Source organism: Dicentrarchus labrax, unplaced genomic scaffold, assembly GCF_905237075.1.
Source record: "Dicentrarchus labrax unplaced genomic scaffold, dlabrax2021, whole genome shotgun sequence".
In the NCBI taxonomy this organism is placed as follows: domain Eukaryota; kingdom Metazoa; phylum Chordata; class Actinopteri; family Moronidae; genus Dicentrarchus; species Dicentrarchus labrax.
In genome coordinates, this window is record NW_026136701.1 from 15,325,630 (window position 1) to 15,341,505 (window position 15,876).

Genomic DNA, 15,876 nt, shown 5'->3' on the forward strand with positions numbered 1-15,876 from the left:
GGTGGAGCAAGCCAGGCATTTGTTGACTTAACTGTTACACTGAGTGAACCCCAGAGAAATTCTACATCAGTGCAGGGAAAACAATTTTGGCGCCCGCTCAGCATTTGGACATAGTGACATTCATCTGGCTGTGGGCTGTGGAAGGACACCGATTGGCATAATAAACCTGTCATTGTCTACCATATTTTGCTGTGTAGAGTGAAAGCTGTTATTTTAAGAGCCATAAACTAAGGTGTGAGAAATGAAATTTTATAGAGTGGAACTAACAGGGAAAACTGCCCATAAAAAGTTATATTTGTTACCCGCTGATCGTTTGCTGTGCTGCATGCTAGGCTTGAGGTTTGGGGGACAAAGTGTAAATATTGTGTTTCAGATTGAAAATCCTCATATGGCTCATACCTAAAAATCAACAAAAAGATCCTCATTTACACCCTTAACCACAATCCCAAACACCTACTTGTTTTACATCTCAGTAGCCAAACATTTTTCTGTATCTACTGACATTCATGGCCATACTCATTTAATATTTTATACACCAATATCGTCTTTATTACAAAATATTCAATAACCCAACTTTACACTGTACAAGATACAACATAGTTTACAGCTTTTGGCTATTTACAAAAAGTATGATCTGCATATCAAAGTGAATATATCTAAAAAGGCAGGTTGCAATCACTGTAAGCTTGAGTAAGGCAAAAACTTGAAACAAGATGTATTTACACTTTTGCAGATCAAGTGAACGTTCTATGATGATAAAGATATAGGCTATAAAGATATCTTAAGCGCCTCACATGTCTGAGACTGCATCTGAAAGACGTGCTAAAGCTCATACATTATGAGGACAACTCATTTTGAGGAAAAACTCATAATGTAGCTTAAATATATAGCAAAAAGAAGCTGGAGTATAGCAACGTATGCCTGATAGACGACAGTAGCCAGACACTGCACCAAAGTTTCTGTGGCCTTGAGAAAATGTGTCAATGTACATGGAGAATTTGAAAGGCTTAGGCTAAAGGTTGTCTGCTTATTGTATGTGCTTAAGTAATGTATGTGCTGTCTTCTGTGCGGAAGAATGCCTTAATGGATGCCTACATGTATGTTTGAACCATACATGTGGGTGTATTGGTTCTTCATGTGATGTTGATCGTACACATGTAAGAAGGTATTCAGGAACCCTTATTTTGTCTCTCTGGGGGTTCAAAAAGACACTTTTTAAGTCTACCGATGATGTGGCTCCCATATGCCAAGTATGTTCAACCTACTGCAACATTTTCTCTTCTCTCTTGTGTGGTGAGGCAATATAAGCAGTAAAACTAAAGATCTATGGAAAGCTCAATACTTTGGTTTTCTTTCAACAGGAGTACCGTTACTATGGCTATCAACTCTTAAAAAGTCATGCACTATCAACTGTAAATATGTCTAAAAAAAAGCCAATTTCCTCCTGTGAGCTCCGAGTATAAAAAAGTATTTTGTGCTGTTTCGTTACAATTCAGAATTAACCACACATGCATACACACACCCACAAGTACACACATGCATGCTTACATACACCGAAAAGAAACAACACCATTTTACACTGTAAATAATGCAATGTATCCTTGGCATAATCAGAAAGACAGTGCAAAAGCAATAGCATGATCAGTCTTTTTCTGGATAACAATGCACATATCCCTTGTACATGGAATATGTACTATATATAAAACAAAGATGCACATTATATCTGGATCTGAGGGAACCCAGGGACACCACAAATCTAATCATCTGGTATAGACATGTTAAAAGAGGATTTCAGATCATGGGTTTCTCTCTTCTTTATTCCACATTTGTCTTCCAGGAGTGGCAAGCAGGAAAAATCCCTAAATCGAGTGTGATTGTCCTTGTCACCATGTGTCATTTCTCTGTATGTTCGTCTCCTGATTGAGCATATTCTGGGTTGTGCCAGTAGCTCAAGATTTTATAGGAAATACCTGGACAGCCCTGTCTTCCTTAGGCCTCCAACCAGGGTTTTCTTTCCTTTTTTAATTGAAGTTGAACTTTCCAGTCTTGTCTTTCTTTCTACACCGCTGCGTCTGCAACAGCTGCCACACCCTCGATCTTAATCTCCGTCACATCTAAGTCCTCCTCGTCCTCCTCGCCCACTGCGGGCACGCAGGGAGAGGGCAGGCATGTTGCTTGGTTGTTGCTGCTGTTGGCGGTGTTCATCTGCATGTTGCTGCCCATGCTGGCAAAAGCAGTCAGGCTGGCGGCGGAGGAGACACTTCCCAGATTGGTCGGCACACTCGTCTTGCCACAGGAGTGGATCCGGCGCGCCAGGCTGGCGGAACGCATCACCGAAGAAGTGGTCACAGTGCCCACACCCTGAACTTTCCCTTCCAGGAAGTAGGTCAGCATCTCACCTTTACCCTTGACACTGACTTTGCCGCGGCACACCAGGTCATAGTTGGTATTCAGCAGGCGATACACCTCTTCGGTCACCTGTATCATAAAAACAAGGAAACATACGTGTGTTCAACATACGAGTTCAATTTATTATCAAAATAAAACAATGTGTATATTTATTTAATACAATTTACATGTCTGTAGTGAAATAGTTTTGCTGCTGTGCCTCAAACTATGTTTAATGTCAAAATATTGTTATGGAATTTAGAAATAATGACATTAATCTTTTACATATAGACATTATACTTCAGAATGAAACCATTCACATGGTTAATTGCATCAAAATACATCAAGCTTGAGGTCTTGATTTCCCCAGTTGTTCCAGCTGCCCACATCTGGTACACAGCAATAAATAGATACAGTAAATAGGAAATTCAGCTGCAGTGCCTCTATTTATGCCAATGCACTTTGGAGTTACTGGTGTGAGCAATGCTCAACTAACTGAAATAACTTCTGAGGTCCTTCCACTTCTATAGAAGTTACTTTGAGCCAATGCTTACCGGATGCCACATTATTATAAATTATGCAATATTTTATGCCTTTAATTGCATTTTTATCTTGATACTGATCCTATCTCCTGATTTTGGTGGTCATCTTTTTTTTACTAGTTTTTATGATATATGAATTTCACCTTTACAACTGTAGTTTTGATGCCTTTATTCTGTTTTCCACATAAGCATTGTCTTTCAACCAAACTCCCATTATAATAAAATTACTTTTAGATAAATACTGTCATTTAGGGTGTGTTGGATACCTGTATCTTCCCCGGTACTCCAGTGCTGTCCATCCTGCTTGCCACGTTGACTGTGTTCCCCCAGATATCATACTGAGGTCGCCGTGCCCCAATCACCCCTGCAACCACTGGACCCACATTGATACCTGCGCAAACAAAAGACAATGTTAAACAAATACAAAACAGGTTTTTCACATTGTCACATTGTGATTTACTCTGAGTTTAATACAGAGGTGGACGTACCCACTCTCAAGACAAACTCATTGTATGACTGATAGTTGATTTCATCCAAAACGTCAAACATCTCAATGGCATAGTCTGCTATTGTGCTCAGATGGTCGTAAACAGATTTTTTGGCCTAAAGAGGGGAAGTACACCAAATAGTTAGTATATATGCATGAAATGATCCTTCATATTGTCTTCATTATGATGGACTACACCCATTTATACACGTGCAAACAGAAGCACACACACACACACAGAAACACAAAATGACATGCCACCTTGGTACCAATGGTGGGGACGAGGCCCACAGCTGCCATGTATGTACTGCCAATGGTTTTGATTTTCTCTATGTCTTTGTAGCACTCCTTATCCATGAGCTGCAAAAACATACATTCGAAAAAACACATAATGCAACAGTTAAAATCTCCCAGAGGTCTATGTTCATAGTCCAGAATTAAAATCGTCGGCCCCACCTCGTCAAAGTCGGCGATGATCTCATTCAGCAGTCTCAGGCATTCCACTCCCATGTTGTTGCCATCCAGCTCGATGTAGAAATCATTGAAGTTTGGGATTGAGGCAAACAGGACACCAACTTGTGCGTAGGACTGATAGTATAGATCCTAATGGAAAAAGAAAGAACACAGTATAAAAGTATAAAACATAAACAAATCTTGTAATGTTCATCTTTCTTTTGTCTTCTTGTCTGTTGATCTACCTGTTTGTCTGTCTGTCTGTCTGCCTGTCTATTAGCGAGGCTCACCATATTCCTGGGGTTCGACATTAGGAAGTGTTGAGCCACGTGTGCAGGTAGAAGATTGAAGAGAATCCTCCTGTTGTCCAGCTTGACTTTCTCCATGCCATCCCTCTCCTCTTCCGCCTGTCAGCAAAAGTAGCACAGACAAAATATACAGATGCAGCAATGAGGACTATAGCTTGTCCCACATTTTCACCACATGGGGTCAGTAATAAACCTTAAGAGCCATAGAACATGGTCTTTATGTCTCATAGTTTTAATAGACTTGGATACATTACACGACTAATGCTGCTAGTTAAAGTATTAAATAGCTTAAAATTCTGCTTCAACACTTTAGTCCAACTATGCACAATAGTCCTTTTTTTTTTTTTTTTTTACAGTCCTAGCACCAATGGAACCAAGCCAAAACAAGCTTCTTACCCTCGTTTTGGCCAAAGAACGGACAGCTGGCAGCCTATAAATACAAATCTTCCATACATAACCCAATAGTTTACATATATCAAAGTTGAAATGGCAGCACTTCTAAAGTACACTTCTATTCAAACTTGTGTTATGATAATGAGATTTAAGCCTCTCAGCATCCAAAGCTTCTTTCACATGCACGGACTCACTGACACACACACTTACTAACCTGCACAGCCCATAGGAAGTCCAAGCGTAGTTTGAGGTCAAGTTGCCGGGAGTGGAGGGCCAGGGCACTGACAAAGAGCAACAGAGACAGGATGGGCTCATAGCCCCGGATGTGGAAGGACCCCCCACTGTGGAAGAGACCAACACACAAGTCAGCACTGGACTGGACCACACAGAAAACTACACATGAGGGTTGAATGGACCCCCCACAGTGTGGAGCGCAATCATGAATAAAGTTTTGCTAAAGAAATAATGAAAACAAGGATTTTTTTTTTAAAGAGCACATCAAAACAAAATATTAAATTAAAGAAATGTTTAAATGAAAGAACTTAATGTGCTTAAAAGTTCGGACCATACGATATTATTATTATTTACTGAAGCATGACTGTATTTAAACAAAATTAGTTTTTCAAAAGAGATCTTTATCTTAATAAGCTGGACAAATTCAACATAATCACTTTTCAGGGGCACATTTATGATCTGAGCTCCAATAAAATTGGCTGGGCCTCTTGGTACTGGGTTGAAACAGCTAACACGCTCCTATCATCCAGCCCACATTGTCCTTTCAGGCTTCTGATTTGGAACTAATGAGCACATGTGCTGCATCAAAGGGTGGTAAATGAAAGAGTTGGTGGGCTGCAGACAAGCAAAAACTCCTCCACACGCATACATCGCAGCACATGTACTGTAAATGTTCTTCTAAACTCCTGGTTATCTGTTCCTCTTTTCTTCAGAACGAACAAACACAAAACCCAATCTTTGCCCCTGATGCTCGAATGACGCACAATCGTAAGTAGATCAGGGGGCTCTCACTTTAAGCTCTGATAGGATGTGTGTGTTGTTGTCATGTAACTTCAGGAAATGACAGAAATAAAAAGTGCAAACAAGCTCAAGTGTTTTGCATGATTGTGTGCGCGCGTGTGGTGTTTGTGGTCATGTTGTGCTGTGAGCCTCACCCTGCAGTCTTGCGAAAGCCGCTGAGCTCCAACACAGTCACATACAACACCCCCAGAAGGAGCATTAGCGCCATCTTTGGCAGCCAGGAGACCCGCAGGAAAAGTGCCAGGGTGAGGGTGCCCACCACACAGGACAGAAAGGCGTAACGGGCGCCATCACAAGGCAGCTCAGCCATGGTGTGGTTGGCGCCGCTGTCCACATCAATGATGACGATGGAGCTGTTGGTGTTGGCACTACTCCACAACCAGGGCATACAGCCCACCTGACAGAGGCAAAGAGGAAGATACATGAACATGAAGTAGAAAATAGTTCAATCGTAGCCTACTGTCACAATTTGCACTTTTCCCAGTTGAACAGCATTGTATACCATAGATTGTAAGATATATTATGTCCATTACAAATACATTAGGGATGGACTATAGTGCAAACTTTCTGTGTTGTAAGAATATGAAATAGTAAATGACAAATGTTGACATTTGTAGATATCATTTTAGCTGTTTTGGTTTCCTAATTTACTGCAATTACAGCTCAAAACATTCAAAAATTATTTCTTACTGGTTGGATGGAAGGTGGGTCATTTTACTGTTGCCTTTTCCACTTACCACGCAGGCCTGGGCCACAGCGTAGATTAAGAGCACTATGAGAATACAGAGAGCAGTGCGAATCTGAATGGTCAGGCACCCTGGAAAACACTGAGGGTCAAAAACAAAGAGTCAGATTATATGATATGATAAATAATAATAAAAAACATCTTCATATTGTGCATACATAATACTATGTGTTTATACATGCCAAGATTACAGTAAAATAATGGGGGTTAGTTGCTGGAACAGTATCAGGAAAAAACACTTGAAATCAAACTGCTGTGTAGACAGAGGTTCGGATAGCATGAGGTAAGTAAGGCGAGTAAGAAGAGAAAGAGAAACAGAGGGAGAAAATTAACCTATAAAATCCACTAAGTGTAAAAAACTGATGTGGTCAGGAGCTTTGAGGACGACCATCAACCTCAAAAAAAAGCTTTAAATGCAGCATAGGGGCTTAGAAAGTAATCTTGAAGCCAATGAATACTGAACCGTTATTACAAGGCTTTATAAAATACATTTACATTTTCTCTTTAGTCAGCAAAAACCCCTGAAGAATCATAGCAGAAAAAACCTTAAAATAAAGAAAGTTAAATTTGCCGGCTCTATTAGGCTCCAGATCAGAGAGGGCTGATCTATTAGTAGCAAAAGATTGAGTAAAAAAGTGAATGAGGAAAAGAAGACTTTGACTCAGGTAGGATAAGGATACGAAAAGGCAGCCGTATTTACCTGTACTCTAGTGATATGCAGGTACATGATACAAGCTACTAGGAAACAGATGCAGAAGACGAGAAGGACTAGTACCACTGTGCCCCTGAGTGAAAAAAAGGGAGAGAGGAAGATAGTGGGGTTAGTTAAAAAGACTTGAAAAAGTCAATTAAATAGATAAGTGGAAAAAGGCTTTAGAGAGAAGAGGGGACAACAACAGAATGTGCTGTACATACTGTGGTATGATGAGAAGATAGACAAGGCCAAACAAGGCAGCTAGGATCAGAGAGAGGACCACTGCGCTGGTGAAGTACTCATCAGGAAGCTGGTGGTACTATGTAATGAGACCAGATAGGAATGAGTAACAAAACATCACAGCACTCACTCAGAGGCTTCACCTACAACATCTCACTGCACAGCTACAGTATGTGTCTGCCGTGTCTGAAGTCCCTCACCCTCTGCTCGCGCTCAGAGCACTTATACATGAGTGTGAGGAAGTTGAGGTCCGCCGTGTCTGACTCAGTCTGGCGGGCCTCGATCAGGCGACCGATGTAGCGGTTGACCCGGGTTCTGGGGCTGCTCTGGATCAGATTAGCCTGGTTTGTGTTGGAACGATTCCTCAGCTTCTGTGGAGCCGTCCGCATGGCCCTCCGCTGGTGGGATAAAAAAAGAAATCTTGACTGAAAACGTAGGACATGAAAAACAATAGTGTGATAAATTGGCTGCAATGCAGCGCCCTGTACTCTCTGCACTAGCGGAGTATTATCATATTATGAACAAGGGTGAATAAGAGTCAACAATAAAAACGGGCAGCTGATTATACTTTTAAATTAGGACATTGCCTTCACACTTAACTTCATTACTGAATGCACCCCGCTGTGTCTGAGTGTCTTCGGCAGCCAAAGTGAGCAGCTTTGCAAAACATTGGGCATTGGAGCAAAGCCAGAGAGTTAACATGGCAGAGTGGATGTTTGTGTGTGTGTATATGTGTGTGTGTGTGTGTGTGTGTGTGTGTGTGTGTGTGTGTGTGTGTGTGTGTGTGTGTGTGTAAATATAAGTGAGCATGCTGGATGAATTGTGTAGCTCGGTGGCACAGTAGGGGAGCAAAGGCTGAGCAAGAGTGTTCATGACTTCATTACACATGAATGTGTACAGCTCACTGACTTCCTTGATTTCCTCCTTTTTTCTTTCTGTTCTACATCCCTTCTTTCTCTCCATGCTTCTGTATAGTCATCCTGACTTCCGTCTTTCCTTTGCTGCTTCCATATTCTTCCTTACTTGTTTCTTCCCTTCACTGTTTCCATATATTCCCCTCTACTTCCGTCTGTCCTTCCCCACCTCTGTAATTTCTTGCCTACAGCCACTGTTCCTTTCCCACTTCCTTATATTCTCGTATATTCTTCCTTACTTCCTTCTTTTCTTTCTTGCTTGTACATATTCTTCCCTATTTCCGTCCTCCCTTCCCGCTTCCATATTATCTTCCCTACTTCAGTCTTTCCTTGCCTGCTTCCTCATATTCTTCCTTCTTTCCTATCTTGCTTCTGTATACTCTTCTTTACTTAATTCATTGTTTCCTTCTGTTCTTCCTCAGTTCCATCCTTCCCCCCCTGGTTCTCTATATTCTTCCACACTCCCTTCTTTCCTTCCCTGCTTCTGTGTATTCTACCATCCTTCCTGTTTTTGTCTATTCTTCCGTGCTTCCTTCTTTTCTCACCTGCTCCCTTCTCCCCATCCTTACTTGCTTCTTCATGTCCTGTTTCTGTTTAGTCTTCCCTCCTTCCATCTAGTCTCTCTTCTTTCACTCTCCTTCCCTTTTCTATCCCTTATTTATCTTTGCCTCCCTCACACTCTCGTTTTGTGTTATTTATGAGGCACCAACACAGTGACCTGCAGATGTTGACTTCTCCTTATGTCCCATATTGTGCTCAACGTAGCACAGGACACATCATGCAGCCACGTCTGCTGCACCAAAAATCCTATTCATTCATCCCTTTTCCCTCATATCGCTCCTCTTCGTGCCTTGAATGCATATGTCCTTTCACACAATTCAAGTGTGTATGTGGTCTGAATGTGAAATAACCATTCAGTAGTAGAAGGTGCATGTATGGCTTAACCTGTCACCACTTTTCTCTTTTCGGATGACTGTTTTATTCTAATCTGACTTCTGCCTACAATGTGAGGATGTGGTCATTACTGGTAATGTACATTTAAAAGGGGACACTATCATGTAGTGTGAGGTAGAGATCTATTGGACGCAACCACTGAGGGCAACCTAAAAGTGGGAAGATGATGATTAGTCAAACATTCATACTAAATATTTAAAAATCTTGCAAATAACATTGTTTTGACATAAATTGATTCTCTAAACACTTGCTGTACCCATAAGATTTTAAAAGTTTTTAAAAGTGCTTAACAAATAAAGTTGGATTGGATTGGATAACTGCTACATGCCTTATCAACCCATATCTTAGTCTTAACCCTAAAGTAAATCTTTAACCTTCTGGGGATGATGGTGTGATCATCCCCATTAGGTATGATAGGGATGATCACATGATGGTGTGATTAGCTTAACTTGTCCCCTTCAGAAGAAAAATACATTGCACACCCGCACACACAGACACACCTGAAAATCTGGATTAAAACAGCTGGTGCAAGAATTGTACAGCTGCCAGGCCACAGGATTTCTCTTCAGGCACACAAGGTCAAGTAAGCTCTTTGACATTTGGCCAGATTGCCACTGTCACTGACAGTATATGCGGGGGAAATGGTATGTCGGTCTCTGGCAGGAGCAACATGCTGAGGTCATTATAGCTGACAGGATCATCACTTACCATCACTCCCTATCTTCTTACAATAAAGTATACATCCTGTGAAAGCCATGTATTTATTTACTGACTAAGATGTACAGTTGCAAGGACAAGTTTGTTAAGCCTTTTAAATGACCTGGAATCCAGAATTAATTTTTAAACTGTGGATTGCTAATTTAACTAATCCATGGCACATAGATAAACAGTCTTATGTAACAAAAAAAACCCTTTAAACATTGTGTGTAAACATGGAAAAATATGTGAGCTTTAAGGATAGTGACTTTGGTGAATATTGGGTGTCATGATTTCCAGCCAGTTGGTGTGGGTGGAAATGTCCTGCTTGATAAAAAAACACCTCAATGTCAAAGAACAGAATTAATTGTCTGATAGTCTATGATTCAGAGTAGGGCTGCAACTAATGATTTTTTTCAATACTGATTAATCTGCCAATTATTTTCTTGATTAATCATTTGATCTATAAAATGTCAAAAAAAAATAGTGACCACCACAATTCCCTAATGCCCAGGGTGCGTCTGACAGTCCAACTGACAGTCCAAAGCCCAAAAATATACAAGACACACAAGACAAAAAATAGAAAATGATCGCAATTGAGAGGGTGGAACCAATGACTGTTTGGCATGTTTGCTAAAAAAAATGACAGAAATAATTAATTATTGTGAATGATTCATTTACCGTATATAGACCAATTGATTAATTGTTCCAGGTCTAATTCAGAGTCTACAACAGAGATCTGTAGAAGGTAAACATGCCTGGAAAAGTTATGACATGACTTCTTGAGTATCATCAAACAGCACTATTGGACTTTAGACTGACTGTGCTGAAAAAAAAAATCACTGCAAGAGTACAATGTACGGTGTTCAATGAGGTGACAAAGAACATTTGTGTAACAGCTACGGATACTGGAGCATCTCTTGCACAGGCCTCTGCTGTATGTCCAAGAATTCACATCAAGAAAACCACTAAGCCATGAAGGAATCCACAAACACACATTGTTGCTCCTCTAATGTTTGCCAAAGACCCCTTGGATGATCAACAATTCATGTCTCAAGCCTATACAAATTTGCATTGTGGATCAGCCAAGCCTTGACGTTAAGCACATGGAAATGCTGAGGCATGACCTGAAGGGTCTTTTTTTTACAAGACACCCAAAAATAAGTTTAAAATGCTTCTTCTTTGCTATACAGTTCTACAAAAAACATTTGTCTGAAATACATTGTTACTAAAGTAGTGTTAACTTATACTGTAATGCTTAAACAATATCATTAATAAAGACAATGAAGGTTCGGGTTGTGGTTTAAATAAAGAGATCAGACCACATTTAGGGGCATTTAGAAATCCAGGTAATTCAAACAAGCGTTAGAACATTAAATTTTTCACTATTGGAGAAAACTCTAGACATTCAGACTGTGTATCTTTTTGTCTATTTATGTAAATCACAGCACGAACAAACACAGAAACGTCAACACAGACACTGAGAGTTTATACCTTATCACCGTCCTCGCAGTTCATGACATTGGAGAACGGAATCTCAGCCTTGAACATCTTCCTGCAGTGCATAAGCTGCACTAGTAAGTAGCACACAGTTTTGAACTTCATCTTTTTGGCGGGCTTTATATCCGAAAGAATCAATCCTGGGAATATCTGTCACCAGATAAGAAACGGGAACAAGGATTTAGTTATGATACCCCAAACAGTAATATATATTATTTAAGGGTCTATAAATCATGCACAGGCAGTGGACAGTATGCACGTGCACACATGCTCATGCACACACATGCATGCAGTCATTATTATCAGGCTCAGGAATTTAACTAGAAAGAGGTTAAAATAATGTCAATCCCTTTGGTGATTTTAATAGTTTTAGGACTTTGCTGCCCTTGTGTCTCTTTCATAAAGCTATTTTAGAAAGAGTGGTAAAGATTAAGCACACATTAAAGAGTTTGAGAAGGTGTCTGAGTGTCATTTGCAGTAAGAAATATATGCTTTGTTCCATACACAAAGTTGGAAGTGTGCCCCTAAACAGCAGTAGTAAAAGGCACAATAGAAAAATGAAGAGAAGCCTATACAACACAGCTTAGTCAGGGCACATCTTTCTCTGAGCCATGTCTTTGATGAAGTCTAACCATCAGCTCTATTAAGAGGATTAGCAGAGTCTCCCGCTTATCAAAGAAAAAAACACGCAACTGGGATGTTACAGGTTCACATACGGACCAATGTAACCTATGTGCAAGCCTTATCTTGCATTATATAAAACCTGGTGCAACAAATAATGAGGAAAGGGAGAGGAAGAGGGGAGGAGAGGTAGAAGGGAGGAGAGAGGAGGCCTGATGGAGTAATACAGAGACAGGACTAAAATTCCCTCTCCAGCTGCTTGTGGCACATCTGTTGGAGGTGTGTGTTAATGTGTATGCACTGACACACACACACACACACACACACACACACACACACACACACACACACACACACACACACACACACACACACACACACGCAAACACACACACATACACACATATCTCTTTAAATTTGTCGGACTGTGCAGATTTGAGATGATAGATGCTACTGGCTGTTTTCTTGTTCTTTATAGCCCCAGTCCAATCCATTACAGGCTGGAAGTGAGATCAGCTCAACAACAAATGTGTGAGAGCTCTATCATATGATGCTGGATGCTTTAGTCAACGTTTTTGCTATTTGAAGGAAGCTTTTATTGTAGATCTTGGCATAGATGGTCAAGATAAGCCTGCTTTTTCAACCTATCCTATTCTGACGTACCACGAACAGTAGTTCAGGTTAATATGGATTAGCATATGACCTGCAGAAGCTTTGCTAATGTGTACAGTACACGGTAATGCAGGGTTCAGCTAAGGCCAACGTCTGATAGTGTAATCTGAAGATGCAACTGACGTTGTCATCTTAATCATTTTCCACTTCTAAAGGCTCATAGAAAGACAAGGTACATTGACAATACATTCCTCAGCACAGAATTACAATACGATACCTTCCGTCGGTGAGATGGCACAATAAAGAAGGTTTCAATTTCATGTTTTTGGAGGAAGGCGTTCCTTTCGTGTCCGTTTCCAGGCTCCACCTCATAATCTCCATTTAGGCACTCCAGCGTAGATCTGGTGATGTGGACTTTACTGTGGAACACAGGGACAGATCTCATAGCCACTGCAGCTGCAGTAATTAGGTGCATTTGGCACAAACAGTTCTGAGCAGGTCGTCAGCCGAAGAGTGTTACCGGAGACGGTTAAAACAAGGTCTGACGTCCTGCTCCTGTAGGCATTTTGCGAAACTGAAAAAAATGACTTACCTTAAAATGCTACAAAAAGGTCATTTTGTCTTTGCTCAAGTATTTGAATTCTATTTTATGTAAACAGGAAAAAAAAAAACTATATGGTTGAGGTTAGTTCACCTCTGCAGTTTGCCTTTTTTTCTTGACATGTCTTAAAACAATTACCAGTATTTTAAAGGCAATGACAATAAGATAAGAAATATTCACACCTCACTATAGAATAAGATTTTTTCAAGAGGCAATTCCAGATAACATTATCTGTCACAAAATGTATCCAGAGTACCACAACAGAACTGACAAAGAAAACTGGTGTCCATAGCTGTAGAGGCTGGTATTCATGTAAAATGTCCAATACTGACCCAGGTAGTCCTCCAGCCTCCATCACATTGGCTAGGGTCACATCATTGGACCACACATCATATTGCCATTTCCTGAGGCCCAGCACTCCACACAGCACCCGACCTGTATGCAAGCCTACGCGCATGTTTAGGTTGACCTCTGTGGCCTCCGCTACTGACCTGCAGGGGCAGAACACATGGATTACTGGGCACTGTACAATGATTGAGACTAATAGTCAAACAAATGAATGAAAACGTTGCCTTTCATAAAGTGACAGCCGGCGATTCAACCTCATATGTTTTGATCCATAAATAAGACCCCTGCTCTTATCATTGTATGTTTAGGCACAAATCTTAAAGAAAATCATCAGTGTTACTTTAAATATTGTTGTTGCTATAACCTAAGAACATTTACTTTTAAAAGCAATCGTTATGTATAATGACTGAGGTCAGATCCTTAATTCAGAATAATATAATATCTGTAACTACAAGCATTCGTTAAAAATGCTGCAGATATGGCAATCTGTCAGGAAGTGGACAGGGAACAAACACTGTTCAAAAATTCTCTCCCTAGCTCTAACATACCAAAATAGACTACAGAACAAAAAGACTGCAAAGTTGAGCATTTCTATCTATCAGTGTTGAGGAAAAAGTCTAATCTTAATTAACAGGCTGGTTTAATCTTCTGCTGCATCTCAATCTCTCACTTTCTTTTCCTTTTTCCCCACTCCCAAACTATGCAGGGTATGTAGGCAAAACAAGCTCCTTCAAGCTCAATAAAATAGCTAATTTTCTTTCTCCAGTAAAGCCTTTTCTCTCAGCCAACTGTGGATCTGCTCGCTCAAATGTTCAGTGTTAGAATTCACTCACAGCACACATGGCTGATCAGGCTGCAGTTTGGCTTACTTGAAGGAAATCTCTCAACGCGGACTCAGTTAATCAGTGTGTTTCGAATAAAATAAAGATGAATAGAGTAGTGTAAAAGTCGTACAGCTAAATGAAACACTCAACAAATATGAACACTCACGTTATGGTATCAATCATGTCCAGACCCATTTCTACACAGCAGTGGGCATGGTCAGTCTTGGGTTGGGTCAGTCCAGACACACAGTAGTAACAATCCCCCAGGATCTTAATCCTGCGACAGTGGTTCTCCTGCCAATCAGAAAAGAGTGAAATTGTGATTCCACGTATTTCTTCAAGAAGGATACAAGCCAATCAGCAACAAAATATTTTTTACTTCTGAGTCTCATCCAAAACAAGCAGTGCTATAGCACTATAGTCTTTCATAGGATCAAAAATTAACCTTTAATCATCATGGTCAGCTGAGTTAGTGTTAGAAAACATAATAACAGAGTACCACAAGGCATCATTCTTTCAGTTAAATCAAAGTTGCACTAGTGGTGTTTCAGTTAAAAATTCTGACATTTAATTAGAGTTTACCCATTACACTGATCCATATCCATCAGTGTGATTTGTAAGTATTGCTTCAAGCTACCCATTGCTGCAAGTTCGACTGAATTTATTTTGCAGGAGTTATGGCCTTTCAACATTAGAAGATTTTACCTGCAACATCCTCATCATAACACTGTATCATCCCTCAACATTTTAGGCAAATTACACTGGTGATGTAAGAAAAATGCTTTGTTAAAAGCTTTACAATTAATTAAAGTTCTTATAAGCCAAGTTGGATATGTATAATGATAGTTTAACTCTGGTGGCACATTCCTGGATAGTTATTTTGTACTACAATAATCAGGATAATACAGGTAACACTTTTTTTCCATCCTAGTTTTGTCAGAATTAGCCCAATGGTATTTTGAGAATGATTGAAATTAGTCAAAAAGGGTGTCAAGGTGTCATGGAGCTAAAAGCTTCATAGAAAAAAAATCAACTCAGTGCAGCAATGCCTCTGGTTTAGCTAATTGTTCCAATAAACACAACTGTCCCTCTTTATGTGTTAGGCTATGTGAAATGGGATCTGGTCCACACTGGCATTTTCACAACATTTTTCAATAGTTTGCTGTCTGCAGAGAAACACCAAAACGACAAGAACACCATTAAGGAAAGAATAGTGGGAAATACACTCATTCACCTCGCCAAGAGTTAGATCACAACACATCCTGTATCTGTTTGTTAAATATGAAGAAACAACCAGCAACCGGTTTGCTTAATCTAGCACAAAGACTGGAAATAAATCCATGTACCAGCAACCCTAAAGCTCACTAATAATTAATTAATATGTTATGTTGTTGGTTTAATCCATGAAAAAAAGTTGTGGTCTTAGGGGTGAAATGCTCTGGAGTATTTCTTGGCCATTTTCCCTGATTCCAGTCTTAATGCTAAGCTAAGCTAAACAGGGTGGGTTGTAGCTTCCTATTT

At 40.1% G+C, this 15,876-nt stretch overlaps 1 protein-coding gene across 2 annotated transcripts in view; it reads right to left on the reverse strand.

The window, feature by feature from the left end:
- Positions 1 to 519: 519 nt before the first annotated feature.
- Positions 520 to 15,876, reverse strand: part of LOC127367449 (adenylate cyclase type 1-like) — a 36,449-nt gene continuing 21,092 nt past the window's right edge. Inside the window, exons 5-20 of one of the 2 annotated variants that reach the window (XM_051407311.1) lie at positions 14,522 to 14,649; positions 13,516 to 13,674; positions 12,860 to 13,001; positions 11,344 to 11,499; positions 7,486 to 7,683; positions 7,267 to 7,364; positions 7,052 to 7,136; positions 6,344 to 6,433; positions 5,741 to 6,003; positions 4,786 to 4,912; positions 4,116 to 4,277; positions 3,874 to 4,020; positions 3,679 to 3,777; positions 3,419 to 3,533; positions 3,197 to 3,321; positions 520 to 2,478 (exon numbers count right to left, since the gene is read on the reverse strand). In XM_051407311.1, coding sequence (XP_051263271.1) covers positions 2,059 to 2,478; positions 3,197 to 3,321; positions 3,419 to 3,533; positions 3,679 to 3,777; positions 3,874 to 4,020; positions 4,116 to 4,277; positions 4,786 to 4,912; positions 5,741 to 6,003; positions 6,344 to 6,433; positions 7,052 to 7,136; positions 7,267 to 7,364; positions 7,486 to 7,683; positions 11,344 to 11,499; positions 12,860 to 13,001; positions 13,516 to 13,674; positions 14,522 to 14,649 — 2,514 coding nt within the window. In that variant the 3' untranslated portion in view covers positions 520 to 2,058. The remainder of the gene's footprint in view (positions 2,479 to 3,196; positions 3,322 to 3,418; positions 3,534 to 3,678; positions 3,778 to 3,873; positions 4,021 to 4,115; positions 4,278 to 4,785; positions 4,913 to 5,740; positions 6,004 to 6,343; positions 6,434 to 7,051; positions 7,137 to 7,266; positions 7,365 to 7,485; positions 7,684 to 11,343; positions 11,500 to 12,859; positions 13,002 to 13,515; positions 13,675 to 14,521; positions 14,650 to 15,876) is intronic. The other variant, XM_051407320.1, reaches the window with a different exon arrangement.